The 27,500-nt window shown below is 45.6% G+C and overlaps 1 protein-coding gene across 3 annotated transcripts in view; it reads right to left on the bottom strand.

The window, feature by feature from the left end:
- apbb2b (amyloid beta (A4) precursor protein-binding, family B, member 2b) overlaps nt 1-27,500 on the bottom strand; it is a 63,554-nt gene that overhangs the window by 28,456 nt on the left and 7,598 nt on the right. For all 3 annotated transcript variants that reach the window (XM_061061919.1, XM_061061927.1, XM_061061934.1), the window contains exons 2-5: nt 13,182-13,291; nt 12,052-12,118; nt 8,400-9,485; nt 63-307 (exon numbers count right to left, since the gene is read on the bottom strand). In XM_061061919.1, coding sequence (XP_060917902.1) covers nt 63-307; nt 8,400-9,465 — 1,311 coding nt within the window. In that variant the 5' untranslated portion in view covers nt 9,466-9,485; nt 12,052-12,118; nt 13,182-13,291. The remainder of the gene's footprint in view (nt 1-62; nt 308-8,399; nt 9,486-12,051; nt 12,119-13,181; nt 13,292-27,500) is intronic.

Raw genomic sequence — 27,500 nt, 5'->3', positions numbered from 1 at the left:
AGTGCGTCTTATACACCGGATGTAACGGTGTCTTCATCATGAGACCTTAACGTGTGTCTCACCTCATGGTCGGGCGTGGGGGAGGGGCTGAGGGAGCTCAGGGAGTGTTTACGGGGCGTGGAGGCCGTGTGGTCTTCCAGGGTCTGGATCTCCGTCTGTCCAGCGGGCGCCGGGCGGGTGGCGGGCCTCTCCCACTGGGTGGCGCCTGTGGGGATATGCCAGTAGTAGATACCGGCCATGTCTGTGATCTTCTTCCATCCCGGAGGCAGGTCGGGGTCCGTCTGGAACGACTGCTCGCTCCAAATATCTGACAGAAAGAAGGAAAAGGAAATCTTTAACAGGAACGTGACAGACACCTTATAACGTAGAGTTATAAGTGTAGAACTTGAATCAATGGTTTTTTTTTTTATGACTGAGTTCTCGGTCAAATGAAAGTTTACTCAACAGCTGAGTGGGATTAACCCGCATCTGCTGCAGCTGTCACAGAACAGCCGCGTGTTTCCACAGACGACCACTGAGCTCTACTTGTTGTTGCACTCCCACACACACACACACACACACACACACACACACACACACAAGCTTTAACATTTCAAAAAAACGCACCGATGACATCCTTCATCTCAGTTTGAGAACAGTTCATCAGATGAGTCCACCCAAAGAAGAATTTAAATATTTATCGTTTCTGATTTCAACACAAATGATGACTCATGCTGTTTTTGTTTTTTTCTTCCACCCCTCCTAATCCTATCAGCTCCCTCTCTGTGCTCTCGTGCTCTTTTGTTTCCATGGGGTGTATGATCCATGATGCATTCTTTCATTCACCATTCACTGTTTCATCCATCAGAAGGAGATGAATACTAACGGATGTATAATAATCAGATTCCACTAATCACACACATCCTCAATGACGCAGCTCAGCGTTTTGCCTTTATTTGATAAGACAGCGGACAGATCAAATCAGGAGAGGGAGAGTGAGGAATAACATCGGGGGAATGGAACAGTAAGTCGGATTTGAACCCGAGCCGACTGCTTGGAGGACTACAACCACTGTACACGAGGCGCGGCCTAACCACTAGGCCATCAGCACCAAAGAAAAAACACAATTTAAGTGAAGACAACTAACAAGAAAACCAAAAAGCTGGAGCTGAGACTTCTTGTGATGTACATAATGCTAAAATATAAATATCTTATAATATGTTTGTTACAGTTTGCTGAAGTCTTTGAGTCTGAGACTGAAATCGAATCGAACCAAATGAGACCTTATCATTCTGTATTTCAATAAATCGTGAATGAATCAGATCGTAGCCTGAATCAAAATGTTGAACTTGATTGTCTCATAAAGGAGAGATTCACACTCTTACGGTTTGAAGAGATAAATGTCGGAACAACATTAGCTGCCTTGATGTCCCACACTCACAAAATACTTTAAAGAGGACATATTCTCCCCCTCCTCCACCTTTTCAAACAGCCCCCCTGTGGTCTAAATGAAACATCTGTGCTGTGCTTTGGTCAAAATATAACATAAATCAAGCACCAGAGGAGGTTTGTGACCCTGTATAAACCAGCTCTCTCAGAACGCTCCGTTTTGGTGTGTGTGTCTCTTTAAATGTAATGACCCCCCCTCAAAAGTTTTGTTCTAGTCTGGGGGTGGAGTCAATGGGTGGAGATACCAGGGGAGAGGAGGGGATTTAAAAAAAAATCAGAATCCCACTGTGACATCACAAGGAGAGCACTTTTGAAACGGAGCATTTTTCTCTGTGTTGTAAGACTTATGCAGACCACAAACAAAGGACTGGATGGGTTTATTAGGTTACCCAAATATATGTTCAGAAACACTGTAGAAGTGGATTTTTTAAAATCATATATCCCCTTTAAATAACTGCTCTTCACACACACACACACACACACACACACACACACACACACACACACACACACACACACACACACACACACACACACACACACACACACACACACACACACACACACACACACACACACACACTACTGACAGCATCTGTGTGAGTGAGAAGTCATTGTGGTTTCAGAGGTAGTAAAGACGCTCCGACCTCGCATTAGGAGGCGGAGCAACTCGTAAAGGTGATATAAACACAGAGGAACAGGTCAACTGATGCTGTGTATCTGTGTGTAGACGTGTAAGTCAGTGTGTGTGTGTGTGTGTGTGTGTGTGTGCAGTGTACGCTATGACACAAAGACTTCTCAAACTGCTGACCAAGCTGATGAAAAACAGCCCACAGGCCTGTCGCCACGACAGCAGGCCGTATGTCATGACGACGACTGAGACCGCTCCAGATTGAGATGGAACTCAGACACACACACACACACACACACACACACAGACACACACACAGACACACACACAGACACACACACACACACACACACACACACAGACACACACACACACACACACACACACACACACACACACACACACAGAGAGATGAGATGAGTTATAACGGCTTTTGGTTTATTTAACAAAAGCAACATGCACTCAAATGTTCTCGACAAAAGCAGACGTCCCTTTGGGGTTAAGACTGCGCTTCAGAGCAATGAGCTGTGAAGCAGTGCCTTCTGGGAGTTGCAGTCTTTTATGAGAAGAAAAAAAAAATTAGGTCAGAGCCAATAAAACATCGCAAATCTCTGATAAGTGGGAGAGAGAAGATGGAAACTCAGAGGATGACAGGAACAGACTCCTGGAGAGACAGAGAGAGAGAGAGAGAGAAATGGAGCTCTGGCTTTATTGATGTATGATGCCAGTGTTTTCCATTTGAAGCAAAGTGTGTAATTGAAAAAGAAAAACCGTATGCATGCTAGCCCTGAGTCCAGCAACTTTCACGTCCCCTGGAGGTGAAAGCCACTGTGGAGATACGTAGCAGTTAGCCTCTGTTAGCATGCAGCTCCATGCCAGAGCCAGAGTTGAGCAGAGGGGGAGGGGAGAGCAAAAACACACACACACACACACACACACACACACAAACACACACGCACACGCACTCTGTAGCAAAGGACAACTCATAATGCATTTTCACAACAAGGACCAGGCATAGCAAACGCACACAGAGAGGTAGCATGCACAGATTTAAGAATCCTTATGGTCGATATTTATAGAACGATAACAGAGAAGAAAACTTCCTCCCTGTGTGACACAAACATGCGCACACAGAGAGACAAACTCTTAACTCCACAATGTAGTCTCTGTCCCGACTCCGACTGATGCACCTACCCTCATAATTGACAATCACAATGGCCAGCATGTAGTCTTTCCCCAGCATCATAGTTAGCTAGCTCAGGCTCAGCAACAGCCAGTACAGTATGCAAAGAGAAACCCCAGACAGAAGGAGAGAGAGAGAGAGAGAGAGAGGAGAGTGCAAGTGAAGGGGTGAGGAGAGGAAAGAAGAGAGAGGAAAGGGGGAGACACATTGAGTCAGCAAAGGCAGGGGAGAGTATGACGTGGAAAGAGAAGAGGGGGAGAAAAGAGTGAAACGAGGGTGAGAGAGTGTGACTGAGAACAGAGATGGAGAGGTTGTGTGTCCCCTGCAGCTCAGCTATGTTTTTTTGCCAATGTTTTCTGTTCTCTTCCTCTATCTGGAGCATCAACAACATCGGCTCATATAAGCCTGCCCTCCCCCCCTTTTTTCCTGTCCTAAAACAAACACACATAGCAAGCTAAAAATTTGGCACACTCATCCACAAAAATGTCCGTGTTTATCTCTTCCACCCTCCCCTTTTTTTTTTTTTTTTTTAACCACCCAGCCTCTCTTGGTTGTCCTGGAAACCAGAAAATCGTCTTTTTCATTCACAGTGTGTAGTGTCCACTGGAGGTGTAAGGAAGATGAGGAAGATGAAGAGAGAGAGAGAGAGAGAGAGAGAGAGAGAGAGAGAGAGATTTTTGTAAGTGACAGAGAAAATGCAGCTCGATACTCGACCTTTAAAAAAAAACTTCACATGCTGCTGAAGTCCGCTCATCCACATTCAACTCGTGTTTCTCTGCATGTGTTACAATGCATGTTGCTGTGGGAGAATGCGGGGCACCTCTTTAAATAGTTTGTGTGTGTGTGTGTGTGTGTGTGTGTGTGTGTGTGTGTGTGTGTGTGTGTGTGTGTGTGTGTGTGTGTGTGTGTGTGTGTGTGCTTTGGCTCCTCTGTGTGAAAGCAGTGTCATATTGGTCCTCTAACCCACAACATCCACATAGGAATCTGACACACACCTGGGAAAACAACATGGTTTTGTCAATGATGAGAGAGAGAGAGAGAGCGAGAGCGAGAGAGAGAGAGAGCGAGAGAGAGAGAGAGAGAGCAGGACACACACAGCTGTACAGATGACTAAGGGATATAGATATTTGGAATGTGGAAAATTGATCCAAATATGGACAATTTGGTCAGCGCTGCAGTAGCTCAGTCTGGAAAAAGGACTTGGGTTGGAAACCGGAGGGTTGCCGGTCCAAGTCCTGGTGCGGCTGAAGTCTGGAAGTTGGTGCCCTCGAGCAGTTTGGGGGCTTCGGTGCCTTGCTCCCAAACTGCTCGGGTACACTTTTATGTCCAATCCGAGTGAAAAATTCGCCCCAAATATAGAGCTTTCACACTTGCAGAAAACTCCTGAAAAACTCTGAAAAACTGATATTTCCAGGAGGAGCTGCATGTGTGAACAGCCTAATTCTTCACCCGGAGATTCCCCTGACAGACCCCTACTAATTTTTTCCCGCAGCAAGTCCGAGTGAGCTGATGTGAGAACTCTGCAGGATATTATCAGGAGAATTCAGCTCGAGCCAATAGGAGGGGGGGGAGTGACGTTTATATCCTGTGACTGGAGTCAGTGCATAGACTGTCCATGACCACTACGAGCTCTGCGTAGATCCCCCCCTCGTCTGACAGGGATAGTCTCCCCCCCCTCTCGTCTGACAGGGATAGTCCCCCCCCCCCTCTCGTCTGACAGGGATAGTCCCCCCCCCCTCTCGTCTGACAGGGATAGTCCCCCGCTGCCAGGTCAGGAGAATCTACAGAGCAGTCCTTCTGACATTATCTAGATATTTTCAGGAGTGCATGTGTGAAAACGTCTTAAGTCTACTTTTTGTCCCCCTCGTTGCTAATTGATCAAAACATAACATGCACACTGATCCCAAACAGGAAAACTATTTTTTTATGTATAAACACAGCCATGCCAGCGGACCTCAGGATAAAAGAAGATATGGAAAGTAAATTCCCCTGGAACAGCTCAGTGTCAGATCATCAGAGAGAGAGCAGCATTCAGGAGGACAAGCTGCTGCTGATGGTACTGGTGGAGAGATGAAACACACAGACGCTCAGAGCCTTCCACTCAAAATGGACGGTGAGTCATCACGGAGATAGAAGAGAAGCATTCTGGGAGGGGGGTGGGGGGGGGGGGGAATCAGCAACAAGGCACAAATACTGCGACTCTCACAGACTGAGGGGATGGTTTACAGCTGAGCTCGTGTCAGAGGTCGGGATGGATGGGTTTCAACGTTCTCACAGAAACAGAAACAGACCTGAACTAAGTAAAAAAACAGATTTTTACATAAACGCTGACAAAAGGAATTCAATGACTTCAGCAGAAGCTTGTGCAGAGGTTAGCAACAAGGGACGGAGACAAAGAAAGAGCCCTGCAACAGAGGTAATAATGACTCAGAGGAATTTGAAACTTTACTGTTGTACACTCATCGTCTGACATCACCACCGAGTTCTGCCCCCAAGCTGAACTGTACAGACTCCACCAGCTTTACTTTCATAGACAAAGACACGTTTCATAAGGAAACATTTTCAGGGTGGGCTGCACGTATGAAAGCAAACAACTGAATTTACCCCCCTCAGACGTAACCCCAACTTTATCCTGCCAGCACCCTAGTAAAAAATAATTCACTGCAGGCCAGCGGGAGGGGAGGATTACGTTTTTTTAATCACACCCAAGTGAGCGATCGGTTTGGTCATCATGCACATAGTGTAATGGAAAAATTCTGTTTACTGTCGAGGACACATTTTACTGACGGCTCGCTTGAGAAATGCTCCAATAAGTTAACACGTAATATTCCTGTTTTGTCTTTACCCGAGGATGAAGGTTTCTCACAAATAGCTAAATATCAAAAGATACTCAGACTTGAAGTTTCCTTGACATTGTTGTTGTGCGACGTGTTGAAATGTATTTGATATTTGACTGCGCCTGTATCTGCAATCCTTACATAGGCATGAAGCATGTGTATATAAACACAAGCATATTGTGATTACTTGGAGCTTTTCCTTCACACTGTATTGACACTCTGAAGCTTTGTTCCTTCTACTTGCAAGAAGAATTAAACTAAACAAAGACACTGATTGACTCATGATCCTTTCTCTTTGCATTGTTAATAGAAACTTCCAGCACAGCGGTGACGCTGCTTCATGTTCTCCTCCGCTCATAGTTGAAACGCTCGATTGGTACGATAACTCACAGCGTTGATATCAAATCAAAAGTTTTCATTATAGCATATTGGATGTCTTATTAACAACGACCACAGCGTCCTTTTACATCATTTGATTCCTCCTTGAGAATCGCACAGGGAAACTTCATGTGTGAATCACATCTTTATAGAATAGAATAGAATAGAATTACTTTATTGATCCCAAACTGGGAAATTGTGGCGTTACAGCAGCAGGTTATCCAAACACACAATATGAGTAAAAAACACAATGTTAGCAAATCTAAGCACAATATAATATTAACTACAAAGTAAATAAGCACTAAAATATATCAAAAATAAGAATGTGAATATATACAACCAGGATTTCACTAAGCATTACTTAGATTAAATATGGAAGATTGAATGTAAATTGAAAGTTTCAGGGTCAGACAGCGCTGATATTTTCCAGAAGTTTTCCTTCCCTACATGCAGAGATGCTGATTGAATGGACATGTGTAGTGGTCTCTTTAACTTTTCTGCAGCTGTATGTTTAGGTATAAGACTGTCACGTTTCCTTTGAAGGCTGGAGCCCTGAGTGTAAGGAGGAGATGTGATGAGCATGAGAGAGAACCAGGAAGTGCAGCTCCTTTTTTTTTTCTTCCAACTATACAAATGTAAGTAGAGGGAAGATTTTTGTCCAGGCTCAATCATACAAATTGACTTGACTGAACATGAAACAAGTTGAACAACTAACGCTCCCATGATGTCATCTTGAACCAATACACCGACTGTATGGAACAAAGTGGGATGAAGAGCTTTTCTGGCGTAGCACACACATATGGTAAGGCTTAGCTGTATACCAAGAGGGTCACCATCCTCCTCTGTGTGTGTGTGTGTGTGTGTGTGTGTGTGTGTGTCCAAACTGGTTCTGGTTGTTATTCTGAGAAAACAAAAAATGAAAACTACCAGAAGAGCTGTGCAGAAGTGATGATTAGACGAAGCTTACGTAGCTCATGTCTCAGCTTTGGAGTGAAAACCGAAGACGTAGAGAACGAGAGATAACGGCAGCTACAGGTTTCAATCCGTTAACAACTCAAGTCTTGTTAACACTCGCACATAAACACAGCGTGAAACAGGACGCCGCTGATCTGGCTCGCTGAAACCCACCCATGAGGTCATAAGGGCACTTCCTGTCCCAGAGGGATTCTGGGAGATTTTGTGAGGGAGGTTGGAGTGTTTGTTATTTTGTTCTCAGCAATGTCTGAGCTCTCTGCGTATTCACACACACACACATACACACACATACACACACACACACACACACACACACACACACACACACACACACACACGCACATACATACACACACACACACACACACACACACACGCACATACATACATACACACACACACGCACATACATACACACACGCACACACCAGACACACACACACACACAAGCACACCAGACACACACACACGCGCACACCAGACACGCACACACACGCACGCACACACACACACACACACACACACACACACACACATACACACACACAAGCACACCAGACACACACACATACACACCAGACACACACACATACACACACACACACACACATACACACACACAAGCACACACAAGCACACCAGACACACACACACACACACCAGACACACCAGACACACACACACACACCAGACACACACACACAAACACGCACGCGCACGCACACACACACACACACACACACACACACACACACACACACACACACACACACGGTCAGTCTAAATGGAAACATGTCATCAGCTGAAACCACAGAATCCACCAGAATAGCCGTCACACACTCGCATGAAAACTCGCTGCTGTCACTCATCAAGCGAGTGACAGCAGCTGATCTCGTTTTGTGTGTTTGTGTGTTTGTGTGTTTGTGTGTTTGTGTGTGTGTGTTTGTGTGTTTGTGTGTTTGCGTACCTGTCTCCTCGGGGGAGTTGCTCTCCTGCGACAGCGTGGTCCAGCTCAACTCCTCGTCGCTCGGGTTCAGATTCTGGATGCGGTTCAGAGCGCAGTCCGTCTTGGCTCCGGTCCTCCTGTCCTTCTTGGTCTCCGGGGAGGAGGACGAGGACGAGGACGAGGAGGAGGCCACGGAGAGGAGCGGCGCGTCCTCCTCCGGTGGGCTGGTCTTCCTGGGCGGGGAGGGCGGCGGCGGCACCGGAGAGTCCTTGCCTGATTTGAGGAGCTTGATGTTGGAGTGGAGGTCGGAGATGAGCTCCAGACCTGAAGACACTTTGTGCTTCTTCACGGGAGACTCGCTTCTCATCATCATCATCAGCAAAGGCTTCTTCTCGTCCTCCTCCTCCTCCTCCTCCTCGTGTGGCTCCACCGCCGCCTCGTCTCCGTCTTCCTCGATCTTCATCCTCGACATCATTTCCTTCTCCGACAGGATGCTGATGTCGTCGTTCTCCTCCGCGTCTAAGCCTGAATCTGTCGTGTTTCCGTTCAGCGTGAGCTCCACGCTCGTGTTCATGTCAGACTCAGATTTGAGCTCGGGATCCGCGTCACTGTTAGCGTCCGGGCGCAGATCGACGACGTCCAACTTGACGACCTCGCCCTCTCGATCGTTGTTGGTGAGCGTGTGACTGTCGCTCTCCTCGGCCGTGTTGACGTTGGGATCATCCGCCGCGGTTTCTAGGTGACACTCCGGGTCGGCGGGCTCGGGGCCGGTCGTGTTCTTGTTGTGGTCGTGACCGGCTTTGCGAAGCTGGTTGGCCCCGTTCTTGGCGAGTTTGGGGTTGTTGGGGGTCGAGCACGGGGACGACGACGAGGAAGGGGACGAGGAAGCGGGCGCCGCGTCCCCGAGGCCCATGGCGGCCTGGATGCTGGTGAGCGCGTACTTCTTGCGACACTTGGGAGGCGTGTCGGCGCCCTCTTTGTTGACGACGTCGCCGCCGAGCAGCTGGTTGTGGGAGGAGCGGAGGCTGAGGGAGGTGGGGGGCGTGGCGGCCGGGCCGTTGTGATTGGTCACGTCTACTGACATCATCGTGGCACGAGATGGATCGCCTGGAAGAGGAAGGGAGGAAAAATACATTAAGATGTACGTTCTGAAATATAAAGAAAATACACTTTGACTGATTTCTGATTCCTCACAGTCTTCATGAAAACACAATAATACTGTACTAATACAAAAGGAAGAAACACATCAGCATGGAAGCTTATTAAAGGCTTTATATGTGATTTTTTTGATCCAGCAGATGTCGCCCTTGAGCACCAGCATGAAACCAAAACAACTTGCGCTGCATTGTTGTGTTAGCATGCTAATGCTAGCGATCTTTATTATGCTCGTATCTTCACCCTGCATGTAAATTTACCTGAAATGAGCGTGATCTAGAAACACAGTTAAGCAGTGAGTACAGTATGTTATTCTTCTTTTCTCTAGTCCCTCAATTAAACAACTTTTATACACGAGGGGAGGAGTCAGCCGGCCGTCCGGGCGATGTAAACAAAGTGAAGATAGGACTCTGAAAACTCTGAAAACATCACAGACAGTGGGACTCGGGTGTTACACCCATTGTAGACAGTCATGACTCACAGAGTTATTTTCAGAGGATATACTTGATTTATATTTAAGTGTGAAAAATCACATATAAAGCCTTTAAGAGCTTCAGCAGCGGAGGGAACAAAGCTCTTTTTAAAGCTCTTCCAGGTCAGAGTTCTGTATCTCCGTTCTGATGACAGAAAAGAACAGATGGAGATGGAGTGGGTGAGAGGGGTCCTATGGTGAGTGCTGTGTGAGTCAGAGCTCTGTAGTTGAGGTGTGAGAGGGTTTGGGCAGGTTGATGATTTCTGAAGAGATATTTGTGATATTGCTTATTTTTAGTTGGAGACAGTTATCATGTTAAAGAAACCGGCTGAGCTGTAGAGGAGGAGGTGTTGGATGATGCTTTTAAACAGAAGTGAAATGCTGCATGTTCTCGGGGAACCCAAAGGTTCCTGTAGTCGAATGATGTTCTCACAGCAGCGGAGAACAAAGTAAGTGAACACACAGCTTAAAAAGGTTTAAATCGAGTAAAAAGTCTTAACGCTGATTCATATCCGTCATGGTTTTATAGAACCAGAGACAGATTTTATAAAGGCTGCACATGGGTGATCAAATGCTCATCATCGTCTCCCCACATGAGGAGAATAACAGAACAGATGTTCAGGTTTAGAATAATTAAAAAGCCCCCAAAAAGCCTGAGGACAGAAACATGTCCAGGCCTGAAAAAACACACATTGATATTAATATTTAAACTCAATTACACATCTATAATAGTAGATAAACAATGATGCAGCCGGGGGTGTTTTTTTTGTTTTTGCACCATCGGGATGATTTTTTAAACCTATCAGGAGCGAGCGTTAGATATTACATCAACATGCATGATCGCAGAATCGCTGTCCACACTGCATCCTTTAAACATGTCAGTTTCTGTCAGCGCTCTGTCAACTTCAGTTTCCCCTTGAACACAGTTTGACACCCAGTGCTTTAGTACTGAAGGTGGACATACGGATGAGTGCGGTGCTTTGTGTTGAGGAGCTGTCGACTCAAATCACAACACACAGAGGAACGTCAAGAAACACAAGTCAGAGCTCAACATCTCAATATCGGATGTGGATATTATTAATGCAGTTACCTCCACTTTGACAAACAACAGAACAAACTCTGTTGAGTGAGAAAAAAAATCGAGCGTCAGTGCCGTGTAGAGCCCGCCTCCTTCCTCGTCCGTCTATGCAAGCGACAGAGAGGAGAATAGAAACAGGGCGTGGGGGTAAAAATGGCGCTGCAACAGGAAACAATAGATCGCTCATGTTGCACTCATACTGTCAGATTTAAGTACAAATTTAGGCCTAACAGTTGAATATCTCAGCTGGTGCAACATGTTAAATGTTAGCAGCTAGTGCAACCCAGAGCTGCTGGCATCAGTGTTTAGTGTCAACACAGAGAGATCAGAAGAGCTGTCGAGACAGCGAGAAGGTCACACCTTCTTGACACCTTAATTTTTTCACACCTATAAAAAAAATATAGTCGATTTTGAGTTGATGTAAATACTTGTTAGCGCGCAGAATCTGCTGGTAATAAGGTCACCAAATAAAGAGACTTTCACCTCCTGTTTCAAAAAGACTTCAGTGATCAGCTGTTCCAGGAAACCACACACACACACACACACACACACACACACACACACACACACACACACACACACACACACACACACACACACACACACACACACACACACACACACACACACACACACACACACACACACACACACACACACACACACACACACACACACACACACACACACACACACACACACACACGGTGGGAGAGCTAGCTATGGATTGACAGAACCCAGGCTCGTTCTTTTCATTGGATTTGTTGACGATGATAAATAAAATATTGGCTGAAATGTCCGAGCTTATCTCTCACATTCCGGTGAGATTTAATCATGTTGCAGACTTTTAAAAAGAGCGGGGCAGGGATGAGGAACGGCTCAGCGTGAAGAGGTGTGAGAGGGAATGTTTTCAGCCCATGAGCGTGTGTGTGTGTGTGTGTGTGTGTGTGTGTGTGTGTGTGTTTTACCTGACAGCAGGTCAGTCGTGTACTGGCGCTGGTCACGCTTCAGGGTTCAGTGGACTCAGCTGCAGATCTGAACAGCGGCGAGGGAGAAGAAAGAAGATCGATGAGAGGAAGAAGAATGCTAAAAATCCTGCACACTTCTCGGGTTGCCATCGGAGACCACGTTCACCCATATGGAACCCTGACTACAGCTGGTTGCTACGGCGACAACACAACACCTACAAGAAAGGGCAATCTGAATCATACGAAGGGCCGGGAAGTAAACAGGTCAGAGTCGGACTTATTGTGAAAAAAGGCTCTGTGTGTGTGTGTGTGTGTGTGTGTGTGTGTGTGTGTGTGTGTGTGTGTGTGTGTGTGTGTGTGTGTGTGTGTGTGTGTACTCGACTTAACTTTGATAAGAAACTGAAAGTACAAAAGAGAGTTTTTTTCTCTCAAATTGAAATCGAAAGTGGATTTAAAAACAAGTGTTTAGAATCCATAAAAGACCAAGTACTGTGAAAAGAATGAAATAAGAGGGCAAGAAGGGGCTGCTTGGGTAGCAGACAAAAGTTCTCTTAGAAACGTAATTCTTCTATTAGTGGGCCGTCACTGTTCAGAAATAAAGATAAAAGAGAACAAGGCAGACAGACAGGTGTTGACCCCTCGATGTGACATTATGTGTTTAGGAAGATTTATGATCATTTAAACATTTAGGCTACAATCAGTAGGTTTTAGATATTCAGGGAAGATCTCTGTTTCATCTGCTTCAAAGTAAGAGCCTGTGTTTACTGAAGGTGTTTTTTTGTGCTGGTCGTTTCAGAGCGCTTCTCGCCGTCCTCATCGTTTGTCGGGTTATGAAACGTCTACTTGTGCTTTAATACTTTCATTTATTCAAGGAAGAAACACCATGAAAACATGAAAATAATGAATCCTTTCCTGGAATCGAAAAAGACGAGTCAGATTGTTTTTGACAAATGTGATATCAGAAGTCCCGCCCCTTCTTGATTTTGATTGGCCAGTGAGGGAGAAGTGATATTTATGAGCGCTGCAGTAAGTCTAAGTCAAAGTAGAATTTCTGTCACTGTTGTGATGGACAATAAAGTTTATCTAATCTAATCTTATCATACCGCCTTAAATGTACACTTCCTTCTTACCAGAGAACTAAGGATTGTGGGTAACTCCAGGATGGAGCGGGTCCATACTGGTACTCAAAGGTTCTCTCTTCATCCAATCACGAGGTCTTCACCGAAGCAACAGCAGCGTCCTGAGGGAGAGACATAAAACAGGAGTAATGAGAGAGGGAGAGAGACAGAGAGAGAGAGAGAGGGCGAGAGACAGAGAGAGAAAGAGAGGGAGGGAGAGAGAGAGAGAGGGCTGTACTGAGAGAGAGAGAGAGAGAGAGAGAGAGAGAGGGAGGGAGAGAGGGCTGTACTGAGAGAGAGAGAGAGAGAGAGAGGGCTGTACTGAGAGAGAGAGAAAGAGGGCGAGAGAGAGAGAGGGCTGTACTGAGAGAGAGCGAGAGAGAGAGGGCGAGAGAGAGAGAGGGCTGTACTGAGAGAGAGAGAGAGAGAGAGAGAGAGAGGGCGAGAGAGAGAGAGGGGGCTGTACTGAGAGAGAGCGAGAGAGAGAGAGGGCGAGAGAACTGCAGGACACCAGAGGGACAAATAATAAAGACGCATCAATTATTCACAAACACAATCAAACATTAATACACAAGGTGTGTGTGTGTGTGTGTGTGTGTGTGTGTGTGTGTGTGTGTGTGTGAACATAAGGCTCATTCTGGATAGTGCTCGTATTTCTTCCTTTGCTGCAGTCTTGCCAACCCTTCACTGACTGGAACCATCATAAACTTAACGCCACGAGAGACTTGTAAACTACCACTATTCTGCTTTCCAACAAGTAACACACACACACACACACACACACACACACACACACACAACACACACACACACACACACACACACACACACACTACTGCACAATGTGGTCAAGACTTGTGGACAGGTTTTTGCTAACACACGTCCTCTACTAGCTGTGGAGGGAACGATAACAAGCAGAGTCAGAATGAACCATAAGATTCCACTTATCCCCGACTGAGGGCCTGGAAAACACCTGGAATGATTTGAGGAGAATCAAGTTGTGAAATGTTATCCAATCACACGGCTAACCTGACGGCAGACACGCTGCAGAGCTACAATTACAAAGACTTCACAGCATCATTTAAAGATCCTGAGTGTTATCCTTGAATTCCAACTATCCCTGCACTAACTGAGTACGTTTGCATGGACTTGAGAATCCCGGTTTTGATCAGGATTTTTTTTTTTTTTTAAATCTCCTGTTTTTGTGTTGTGCATGTAAACATCATATCCCCATAATTCAGAAAGCAGGAAGAGCCCATATCCCGATTTTGAGAAACCAATGATTTTGCAACCTGGAGAACACTGAAAGAAAACAGGATACAGCGGCCTTATCCCGGTTTCTGGCAGCTCCCCGACTACTACCTCAGCCAAGTGACGCATCAGCAAAACAAAACATGGCGGCGGCAACGGGAGCATCGTCTGAAATTGAGTTTTGCTAATAAAAACTATGAATATGATTGGAAGTTTAGACGGGAGAAACTGGCACCATATCTGCAACGCCATGTTGGCATCTAATAGTGCTGAGCCCGCAATAAGCCACAGTGGTCTCGTTTTTTTTTAACTTCTTTTTCTAAATTGCCGTGGTGTGTGTGTGTGTTGCACAGGCGCCTTCACAAATAACATGCAGGAATCAGAAACTGACCATGAAGAAGCAGGATTCTCTCTGTGTGCATGTAAACACATCCCTGTCACAGGTGAACAGAACAGGGTGCTGGTTCTGATCTGTGTGCAGCCACTCAGAGATTTCTGGATCTTGGAGGTCCACTTTCTCCTTCAGTTTAATCTCCTCATTTATCTGCATTATGAACGTACTGTACTCACTGCACATTTGCAGAAGTCAGACGAGACCACGGCGAGATTAAAAAACAACAAGAAGAGTCAGTAGAAAGATTCTGCACAGAGGAAAACCATTTTTGACTCCTCATGTGTCGAGCTTTGTGTGAGCCGTCACTGTGTGAGGGAGATCTGTTCTGTGTCGTCTTCAGTAAATAAGACTTGTTTCTTTTATTTTTTTTTTGCCATTTTTGCATTAAATATGTGGAATGCTGCATTTTTCATCCTGATGCATAACGTCGTAACAAAACGGAGAATCTGCAGATTAAAGCCCGGTGTTGGCTGTGTGCTCTGGAGCAGGGGTTCCCAAACTTTTCAGGTCGTGACCCCCAAAATAAGGGTGACAGAAACTGGGGACCCCCCACTGTTCTTTAAGGTGGTTAGTTAGATATATAACGTAGCGACAGCCACGCACACACTAATAAACCTATCCAAAAACTAGTAACACAAAATAATGCAACAGCCTAAAATAATTAAACATTTCATTTCACTTAATGATAATGTCTTATATGACATTGGACTACTTTTTGTATATTTACAAAAATGGTAAAAAGATATATTTATGCACTTTTAATTTTTTATGGAAGGCATCTCGCGACCCCCCTCTTGGTGGCTGGCGACCCACCTTGGGGTCCCGACCCCCACTTTGGGAACCACTGCTCTGGAGTGTCCGCATGAAGCGTTTGTGTGATGAGAAGAAAAAAGCGCTGCACGTCCATCCCGTCTCCATGACAACAGTCTGATGACAATGGCCGCTGTATGACCGACACTGCTCTGTTGCTTTTCACTGCGTGTTTTTTTATTTGAGTTTTTTACCCCAGCAGACGAGGAGCAAAGAGGATATGGGTACTGGTCCGTGTTAGAAGCCCAGGAGGAGGTCTAGTCCCAGCAGCAGAAGCCAGACTCTGGAGTAGACAGAACCCCCCCCCCCACCCGCCCCCCCCAACCTTCAGCGAGGTGATCTGGCACTACTGCTACCCGACGTCCCAGCCACCACCATCGGACTGTGTCCCCCCCCCCCACCCCCACCTCCAAGGAAGTGTGGACAACAGGAACAAGAGGAACACAACGGAGAAATCCTTCCTGAATATTATCCCATACGCTCTTTTTGTAAAGCGTCTCGAGATAACAGGTTATGAATTGGCGGCGGCGCTATACAAATAATGATTACACAGGGAATATCAAACATTTGGAAAAAGAGCGCCGGTGACGTCAACAGAGCCTTTCTGAAAAAGTCAAAAGATTTTCAACTGGAGCGCTCGGAGCAGCTGCACATAAAGAGCAGAGCATTTGGAAAAAACGCGCCTTTTTCTCCGGGTGGCTTCCTGCTGCTGCGAACGCTCTCTACTCGTTGAAAACTATTTTTCTTTTAAAGACACGAGGGCTTGAGTCACTAAAAGTCAACATAACGATAAATATTACGCACTGACATGAGTTTCTCTTTCAAAACCTGCAGAAATGTAAACTCAGGATGAAATAAATAATAACGACTGTGCAGGCTTACATAAGCGGATTATGTAACTAGTCATCGTTTGGAAAATTGCACACTCGAATGACTTGACGGGTGATTCTGAATCTATCCAGCAGACTGAAGGAACGAGTCGATCTGCCACAATCTCTGACCGGGCATTTAGTGTTTCCTGACTTCACAGACAAACAACATCTGGTTCGTCTGCCAACACTAGGTGTTACATTTACTGTGTTGAAAAAAACACACACACATCTGACGGGCAGCTGTATCATTTTCATCTCAAAGCAGCTGTGTTTCCTGTAACGTCTTTTCTCTAATGGTTAAAGAAGTAGCAAAAGGAGAGATATATCATATCGGGAGTTAAGAGTTTGAAACAGTGTTGTAGGTTTGTTTTTCGTCTTTCATGTTGTGAAACTGAGGGACTAAAATAAAGAACTCAAAACCTAGAGAGCTGCAGAAGTTAGACAGAGACACACACGTACAGTACAGACAGTAAGAAAAGGAGGATAGTGAGCGAGTGAATCAAAAAATGTTGCATTCTGGGAATTACAATTACAAGGCATGCCAGGTTTCTTGAATCCTGCCGCAACAAGTCGACATACCTAAGAACACGTGTGCGTCTGTGTGTGCAAGACTGTGTTTGTTCGGCGTGTTTACACTTAAAAAACTGGAATAATCATTTCCCATGAAACGTCCCGGCTCACCTGGCATTACAGGCTGGATGTGTCAGGGAGGTTTACGCCTATCCACTAAAAAGGAAGAGTAATAGATTCCCACACTGTCACAGAAGTTATTCACTAAACTCCTCCAACACTTTCCGGAATATTCGGGGGTGACCTCAAGCAGGAAACCTCCGGTGTTGAAAAATGAAGCCGATGCAGAAGTGTAAAAATCCTGCAGTTCCTCGAGTGTCCACTAGAGGCCGGCTGCAGAAGCACAGGAAGTCACATACACACCCATTCAAAAAAAGCCTGTTTTTCCAGCAGAATATAACATGTTTACAGTCTGGTACAAAACTACTAAACAGGTCTGAGTAGCTCGTGTCTCCATCAGCACACACTGAACGGGGGATTCATTTTTGGATGACTCATCAGTTTTGATTTGATGAAGGATAAGAGTTATTCACAATATGGAGCGTAGCTGACCTGATTGACAGGCGGGCGCGGTGTAACGGTTTGTCAGGGGGCTTAAACCCCGCCTCAGCTCCAGCTCTCAGCCTGTCGTTAGGTTTGACTGAAAGTTGATTGAAAAGTGACCGCCATCGGTGGGCTTCAAAAGCCACCCCGCAGTAACGGACAGATGGCGCCGCTCAGTCTATGAGTGAGCTGCACATGAAGAGCAAACAGCTAAATGTTTCAACCCGACTTTAACCAGAAAATGTTTCTATCATGGCAGCCTCCTTGTAAATTTCCCACAAGACGAAGGGGTGAGCTGATGTGAGAACGCAGCAGGTCAAAGTCAGGACAACTCACAGAGGGAAGAAGGCGGTGATGATGTTGATATCACATGACCAGTGTGATCACCATGCATCATGTAATAAAAAACTGTAAAGCTGCTTCATACTCTTTTCTGCTCGTCTAATGTTGTTCCCATTCCCGCTCAAAGTCATCGTCCCCAAGTTCCATGTCATCTTTGTAACATCCTACAACTCTACAATTCACTCAGCAGACGCTTTTATCCAAAGCGACGTACATCAGAGAGTAAGTACAACTCAAGCAAGGATCTAGAAAAAAGGGAACAATGTCAGTAAGAGCAAATGATCAGCTTTGAGTCTGATTGGACACACAGGTGCTGACAGGAAGTGACCAGAGGCAAAGCACAACATTGAGGGCAGTTCTTGAGAGCTCTAATCAGTATAGAAACCATCTTATAAGTCGTCGTTATCAAACAAAAACCATCGTCATTACCATCATCATCATCAATAATATGGAGACCATCATCATTAAGTTAGTAGGTATTCATGAAAGAGCTGGGTCTTTAGCTTTTTCTTAAAGGTGCAGACTCCTGAGACCTCATACTAAAGTTGGAGTAACAGCAAAAAGAGCGTCGAGACGAGGATCCTGCCACAGAGCTCCAGAGAACTTACTCCTGTTTGATTCCACACAGACATCCAGATCCCCCCCCCCCCCCCCCCATTCTCAAGCTTTTAATCCTCGACCTCAACCCACACTGAATTCATCTTACCTCACTCAGCTCCCCCTCTGCCATAACAAACACATGCAGCACTTCTTCCTGAAGGCGTACAAACACACTTTGATGTGTTTAAATAATCTTTTAAAGTAACCACTTCAACCACAGTGATGGTTTCATTGTAAGCTCCGGCGTGGCTGGAGCGGAGCCAACAAAACAACAACAACAACAACAACAACAACAGTGTCGCTGTCCAAACTCTAAAACTACACACTGCACTGCAGCTGCCACATCATTCCTTTTTTCCTATACACACACACACACACACACACACACACACACGTGCAATTCATAATGTAAAGTTGTTGTTTTTTTCACATGTGGGCGGAGCTACAGCTACAGAAACTGTAACTTTCAATCAATACCACATCTGGATCTGGCTTCAACATCGGGAGGAGTGACAGTGATCTCTCAGCAGCCATGAAGGCTCCCTGCAGCCCTCTGCTGCGGGAAAAAAAGGGGGGGTCTCAACGAGGCCTGATTACAGGGCCCCTCTGTGGGCGGGGCTTGATCTGACGACACACAGACACAAACACTGGTTCACAAACACACACATGAATAGTAAATATGAGGGTGAAGCTTCCACAGGGAGTCACTCGTTAACATGCAAAAAACACAAGAGACACAGACACAGTGGCGGACTCTCACACACACACACACACGGGGGAGGGGGAGGGAGGGGGAGGGGGGGGGTGAGGTAATAAGATCCGGGATGTGTCACAGCCTGGCAGTGATCTTTTGACTCCTGACCCACCGAATGTGTGCCGTCGCATGTTTCCAAGTGTTTAGCGGTATGTTGGGGGGGGGGGGGGGGGGGGGGGGGGGGGTCCGGCTCCAGTGAGAATGACGGGAGCAGCTGCAGACGCTCCACCTCTCTGTTTCTTTTTTTTTTGTTGTACAGAATTTACCAGACTCAGGACCGACTGCTTTTAAAAAAATCATACGCCAAGTGGACGCCTGCCAGCAGTTTGATAGGCCACTCATCCCTCCCTTCCTTCCCCTCTCAAGGTTTTTCCCTCACTGTTCCACGTCCTCGGCTAATCCCCACTTGACTTTTACCTCTTTTCCTTTCTCCTATTTTTCTCCCCCAATTCCCCCCCCCCCCCGGCTTCCTTTTCCTCAAACATATTCATCTTCTACCTCCACCTCTCCGCCCGCTCGCTTCCTCTCTCCTTTTGTGTGGAAAGAGAATTGCCGTCTTTTCTCATTAAAAGTGAAGACGGTTTGTAAACTCTCGTAAAAAACCCACCCGTTTTCCTCTCTTACAACCCTGATTTACAGCCGCTCCCCCCCCTTCTCATCCCCCCCCCCCTGCTCGTGAAAAAGCCCATCTGTTACTAAAAAATAAAGAGACTGACAAGAAAGCCGAACAGTAAGAGGGCCAGACCGTGAGGAACAAAATGGATGGATTCTCTGTCAACATAGCGAGGCGTGAGCAGGAAAAAGAAAAAACTGCAACTGGGGTGTTTTTCTAACTTTTTGGATCAGGACGTGAACGTGTAAGCCAGCTGTACAATACGGGGCAACCTTCCCAGATCTCGCTTGGCTTTATTTTCATTGGCTGCAGAGGAGGCAGGGACCCAGCTGCACACACAGCTTCAAGTACAAGGCTGGGGGAGTTAGCAACAATGCTAATCAAAGACATGCATCCAAGTAGCTGCATAACCGCCATGTCAAACTTAATCATTTGGGTCCATATGCAGCCCCTTATTAAATCCAAACCACCTCCCTTTCTAAATTCTCATGGTGGACTCCCAAGGAGGAGCAAATCAAGACGAGCTTCATTCACTCCCGAGTCCCTACATCAAACACAAGTGTTCTTCCTTATGTATATAAAGCTCTTAATGCCTATAGGACCAGCCTGCATTGCAGAGATCTTGTTATTTTTAAGTGCTTGTACTTTCACTCTGGTCCTCAGACTGCAGGACATTAGATGGTCCCTCATAAGAAAAAGAGGCTATGCAGCATTTTCTACTTCCAAACACTGAGGGATGAAACGTTCTAGAAAACTTCAGGAGGACTGTTACGTCCTGATTGGGTTGTTCATGGTGGGACAGGAGGAGGGGGGGGTCTACTGAGGTACGACATGCTGAAAAGAAGAATCTGAGTCTGCTATAAGACGCTGTAATGGGAAGATTTGCCTTAATATCAATGCTATGAGTAGTTTTACATATTGTCTAGGGCGGGGAAATATATCAAGTTTTTAAGATATATCGATATATTTTCAAACAGGATATAGGGTAAGACAATATCGTTAATATCGATATAGTTAATGTTGCATTAAAATAATGTTCTCGAGGTGCCAGGTCACCTTTTTCTCATCTCACTAATGATGACTGACTGTCTGTCCCTCTTAACAATCCTCCTCTCTCTCTCTTTTATTTTTACACAATATTACTTTTTAAATTCACAAACAGGTAGTTTATTTTCCCATGTGTTTTGACAGTTAATAAAATACATATCGATATATATCGAGTATCGCCATTCAGCTAATCAATATCAAGATATGAGTTTTGGTCCATATCGCCCAGCCCTAATATTCTCATATTCAAATTACGTGCACGGAGATCGCATCCCCTCCCCACTTGCTCAAGGTAAACTCTCCTGATAATATCCTGCTGCTTTCTCACATCAGCTCAGTTGGACTTTTCTGCGTGAGCTGGCAGGAGAAGCTCCAGATAAAGTCTGAGTGAATAATGTGGCTGTTTGCATTCACACATGGAGCTCACCCCGAAAGTTTTTCAGGAGTTTTGTGCAAGTGTGAAAACACTATTTGAGACACACGTTCACACCAGTGCTACCAGTATACCACTATAAAATGCTGAGACATGGGCCCTCATGCAGCCACCACCTTCACCCATTGCATGAGACTTTATTCCCATTCATTGTGTATTGCAAGCAGCTGCTTCCCTGTGCAAAGCATGCTGGGACCAGGTTCGAATCCAGCCTGTGGCTCCTTTCTCGCATGTCATTCCCTACTCTCTCTCTCTCTCTCTGACTCTATCCACTGTCCTATCTCTCCATTAAAAGGCACAAAAAGCCCAAAAATAAATCTTAAAAAAAAAAAGAAGAAAAGACTCCTCGAATAAAGACAACAAGCTACCTGCAGCTAGCCGGATCGCAAACTCCACGAGTCGAGAACAGATTGCACACGAGAGAGCTGCACAACAACTACATTATGTGGATAGTTAAAGTCAGTTAAAACCTTTTTCCCCCTCTGGAAGACCCCCCAAAAACCCAGACTGTGTCTTATATAGCAGTGTGATTTACTAATCACTGGTAGTCTTTGCGGTGTGTTCAAGTGCAACTTTTTGGCCGAGACAAGGGGGTGACGAGAGGCGATGCCACAGGCTGCCTTCCTCGCCACAGTTCTTTGCCGTCTGCTTGGCCAAATCTAAATCGTTTTTTTAGCTGGTCGTAATTCACACAGGACACAAAAGAGTTATATTCAGAGGCGCAACACGAGCACAAAAAAAACACACATCAATCAATCCTGCACCAAGCTAACAGACGGCTGGTGACTTCCCCAGTGTGTGTGTGTGTGTGTGTGTGTGTGTGTGTGTGTGTGTGTGTGTGTGTGTGTGTGTGTGTGTGTGTGAAACAAGGAAGATGCAGGAAGGAAAGCAGCAGCCATCTACAGGATGTGATGCAGGAACTACAGAGGAAGGGAAGAACAGCAAGGAGGCACAGTGTGTGTGTGTGTGTGTGTGTGTGTGTGTGTGTGTGTGTGTGTGTGTGCGTGTGTGTCTGTCTTTGCATCCTTGTATTGTCAATAACGGGAAATAACGGAGACAAAGTAACACCATGAGTGGGACCGCAGCCTAAACAAACAATCTTGTGTACCGACAAACAAACAGCGCTCGCACTGGCTGCACGTGCACGCTCACACCGAGGCCAGAAAGCGCCCGGTGCTTTGAGCGCGCTCCCGCCACCGACATACATCGTCCCTCCTGCAGCGGCGGTGTACAGCGAGTGTGAAGGACACACAGAAATAGCTCCTCTATAATTCCACTTGTATATTTTTATAGTACACTCTCTGACACTTACAATCTGTGTGTGTGTGTGTGTGTGTGTGTGTGTGTGTGTGTGTGTGTGTGTGTGTGTCCATGTACTGTTACATATGGTGAAAGGTATCATTTTTTCGCTGGCGTGGTTTCCATGGGCGGCAGAGTGAGAGGCCGAGATGACCACAAAAGAAAGGAAAACAGTGAGGAATTTTCAGGGAGTGCCAAAGAATCTCAAGCATGTCTTTTTTTTTTTTAAGGTGGGTGGGTCAGGGCGACTGGGGGGCAAACAACCTTTAATTGGTCAACAAAAGGAGCAGACAACACACACACACACACACACACACACAGACACACACACACCTTGGGAATGTAGGTTAGTGATATGTGAGAGCATGTTTGTACACGATGCATTCACTGACCCTGAGCAGAGTAAGGTTCTGCAACACAACAATGAGTGGTTTTAACATAAAAAGGTGGAGGGTGAGCGCGAGCGGCCTGAACAAATATACAGCTCACACTTTCAGGAAAACAAATATAAAGTGACTGATTCCACTGCAACAGATCTGTGACACGGGGGGGAGGGGGGCAGTGAAGGTGATTTCTCCTGGTGAATAAACTCCAGCTGACAGAGCCAAAAAACCCTGCAGGGGATCAAAGGTTGTGTAACAGATTCAGAAATCTGACCCCGCACACATTCACAGACTGTGAACAAAAAAAAAAAAAAAGGAAACTGTGACGTCGAAAAATACATTTTTTTTTTTTTTTTTTTTTAAGCACAAGAAGCCGAGACGTGAGTTCCTGGATTTGGGAAAACTTTGGAGCGACTATAGCTGCATACCCTCCCCCCTATTCCCTCAGCGACCACCCCTCCCTCTCTCTCTCTCTCACTTCCTCCTAGCTTCATCCAGCCTCTATTTCCTGTGGGTGGGGGTGGTGGGGTGAGAGGGGGGGGGGGGGGGGGGTACATCGAGAACACACTGACACCAAGCAAAACACAGTGAGGAGGAGGGAAGTCCCGTTTCAGCCCTTAAAGCCCGCTCCCTCCGTGCAGCACACACGAGCCCGTAATGAGACCGCAGCTCTTTCCTGGACGCGACGTTGAAGGCAACAAGCAGCGCCAGGACTCTCAGTCAGACAACAACAAGGAGAGCCACGTCTGTATTTCTTTATTTGTCATGTGCTCGTGGGTTCCTCCATCTTTTGTTTTTCAAATCAATAAATATATTTTTTTTTTATAGTCCTGTGTTCAGTTACGTAACCAAACAACAGCCAACTTATCACACATACACAAAATGTTTTTTTCCTCCTGATTTTATCCAGATTTTTCCTTCCAGCCATCTACTCAAATTTCTGCATGACGCCGGGGTGAGAAAATGTGTGATAGCTGCAGGAAATGTTCAGGAAAATTCACTTCAACTCACTGTATCACGTGAACAGAGAGCGACTGGTACAATCAGCTCATAATGAAGCTCCTTCATGATCTCTTTAGCTCACCAGTATGTTCTTTTTCCAGTTAAATGCAGCATTGATTTAAAGGGCCAAAACGTCTTCTTTGCATCATGTCTCGTAACACTGGAAGCAGTTCAGGAGTTTTCATTAGGTTGATGTACATTATTCATAACCTTTAAAGATTGAATCAATATCGTCTTATGCACTTAATGTCGGCTTAAGAAGATAAAAGTGAAACTTAAAGTAATGAAGATAAAATTGGCAATTGTAGCCCTTTCACACTTTCAGAAACATCCTGAAAAACTCCTGATATTTCCAGGAGGAGCAAACAGCTGAATTTTTACTCCTGCCAGACACCTTGTATTTTTCCCGGAGAATTCAGCTCGAGCCAATAGGAGGGGGAGTGACGTTTATATACTGTTACTGTTGTTGATATTGGATATACAGGTCAGGAGAATCTCCAGAGCAGTCCTCCTGAAATGATATTTCCAGGAGTGCACATATCTGTTCTTGTACTGAAGGAGACTTCAAATTCCCCCCCACAGTTTCAGACGTGTGACCTGCACCATGATGGGAAGAAAACTGATTTCCATATTTATGTATCTGCCAACGTTTCCCTTATTAGCAAAGCTAGCTGGCTTCACATGATTCATAGTGACTGTGCCTCTAACTCTTCATTAGTTCAACAGCATGTTCACTAACCACACTCCTTGTCTCAGTTAAAACACAGACAGACAGATATGCAAATACAGGAAGAAAAAGGACTGAGGGATCCAAGGAGAGGGGCGGACGCAGGAGAGAGAGGGAGAGAGAGAGAGAGAGAGAGAAAGAGAGAGAGAGAAAGAGAGAAAGAGGAGAGAGAGAACGAGAGACAGAGAGAGAGAAAGAGAGAAAGAGAGAGGGAGAGAGAGAGGGAGAGAGAGAGAGAGAAAGAGGAGAGAGAGAAAGAGAAAGAAAGAGAGGAGAGAAAGAGAGAGGGAGAGAGAGAGGGAAAGAGAGAAAGAGAGAAACAGAGAGAAAGAGGAGAGAGAGAACGAGAGAGAAAGAGGAGAGAGAGAGAAAGAGGAGAGAAAGAGAGAGGGAGAGAGACAGAGAAAGAGAGAGAAAGAGAGAGAGCGAGAGAGAGAGAAAGAGAGAGAAAGAAAGAGAGAAAGAGGAGAGAGAGAGGAGAGAGAGAGAAAGAGGAGAGAGAGAGAGAGAAAGAGGAGAGAACGAGAGAAAGAGAAAAAGAGAAAGAGAGAGAGGGAGAGAGAGAAAGAGAAAGAAAGAGAGAACGAGAGAGAGAGAAAGAGAGAGGGAGAGAGAGAGAGGGAAAGAGAGAAACAGAGAAACAGAGAGAAAGAGAGAGAGAAAGAGGAGAGAGAGAGAAAGAGGAGAGAAAGAGAGAGGGAGAGAGAGAGAGAAAGAGAGAGAGAAAGAGAAAGAGAGAGAAAGAGAGAGGGACTGTGTGCATCCTATATATAGCAGAGATGTGACAGGACATCCGAGAGGACAGGAAAGTCTAGACACAAATGACACAGCTCTAACTCCGGCTGTGTGTTTAAGCATGTGTGTGTGTGTGTGTGTGTGTGTGTGTGTGTGTGTGTGTCAGTGAAGTTCAACATGGCCTCCTTGTTATCTCACATTTCATTACAAACGCCAGAGACAAGCTGTTCCGTGATAATGCCACACGAGATTGTACTGCTAAGAGTTTGACGATGCGATGGAACGAGAAGTTTGGACGTCTGAGCTGCGAACGGCGACGTCAAAGAGGAGAAGGCGATAAGAGGAAGAGACAGTCTGAAAACGAGAGGGGAGGGGAGAGGAAGGGAGGGGGGGGGAGGGGAGGGTACCAGCTTAAGGACAAGAGATGTGAGCAAAGAGAATCAGAGAGAGTGACTCATCAGAAAAGGAATGTCCCATCTCTGCCAAAGGAACCACAGACACCACTGCAATGAATGCTCCCTGTCCAACTCTTTAAATCATCCGCTGCCTCGCTCGCTCTTCTCCTCTCTCTCTCTCTCTTCCTCCCTCTCTGTCTTTTTTCTTTCTTCTTACCAACACAGATAAACTCTTCTTCTTGGTTTTGTTCGGGGATGATACAGCATGCCGACCACGAGCTGGTGGACAAGCACTGCACCACCACCACCCCCCCCCCCCCCCCCCCACCCTCACCGTTGTTTGGAGTAAACACCCACATAGACATCTTTCTTCACTCCATTTGCAAATCATCGCAACAAAAAAAAAAAAAGGCCAAGAGGCAAATTCCTCCACAAGCGCGGTTTGTGGAGGAATACACTGTTCAATTACACAATACCCTGATCACATTCTTACTGCAACTTTTTTATGAATCACGGTGAAAAGGTTGGCACTCCATCACACCCCTCACCACAGCTGTTTAACTTATTATTACTCCCACCACCGCCGCGACGGCCGCCGCCACAGGATGTGATGTAAGCACGGGGGGGGGAACTTTTCTGGTCAGGAACCCAAAATCACCACAATGACTGCCATCATGATTCAACATTCCTGTCACCTGTCATCTTGTGCGTTCATCACACTGGAATGAGTTTCTTTTTTTTTTTTTTTTTAAAGACGCTCGGCCTGTGAAGGAGAAAACGCTCCAACAGGGAGAGAGATTTTACTAACAGACGTTCATTAATTGGAAAATGATGAAGCAATTTCCCCCGAGGGTTAAACGGAAATTTGAATTCAGACGACCGGCGGTAAGAATGAGACTCAGAAAAATGTTAAAATGGAGAACAGTTTCTGAAAGTTGAGAGGAAGCATATATTGTGCAGTTATAGTCGAGAACAATGTCAAATTTGGTTTGCTAAGTGTGGCTAACGTTAGCGGCGCTAGCACCACAAGACCTCGGTCATCCTTGTAGGTTAACGTCCACATACCTGTGCTACACAACGCTCCGGTCAAAATGTCAGTTCAGAAAGACAGAAACAAAGGATGACAAAGAGGTGGTAACAAGTTTTGTATAATCGTTACTAGAGATGGGACCGATCTGATCTAATATCGGTATCGGGTTCGATTTTGACGTAATTTATTGTCGGATATCGGACTTGACGGCCCAGATCCACATCACAGATCAAGAAAGATGGTCGGGCACTTTAATCATTCTCGTTCAGACTGAACTGCAAAGAAGTGTCCACAAATCGTCTCCATGACGACAGTCAGACGAGATGCAACAGCTCCTCCTACGTATTAAAAAGTAAAATTCTTACACTTCAGTTTAAAATATTGAATTTGAAAAGAACCTGACACAAGCTAACGGTTTGTATGTGAAGCCAGCACAACGCACAAAACAACAATAAAACAATTCATTATGATTTTTAACAAATATTAGTATCTGTACATCATGTATCGGAATCGGATCAGAACTGAAATAAA

The sequence above is a fragment of the Labrus mixtus genome, chromosome 2, assembly GCF_963584025.1.
Source record: "Labrus mixtus chromosome 2, fLabMix1.1, whole genome shotgun sequence".
Lineage (NCBI taxonomy): Eukaryota > Metazoa > Chordata > Actinopteri > Labriformes > Labridae > Labrus > Labrus mixtus.
The sequence above is the reverse complement of the archived record's forward strand: the minus strand, read 5'-3'. Positions and strand labels throughout refer to the sequence as shown.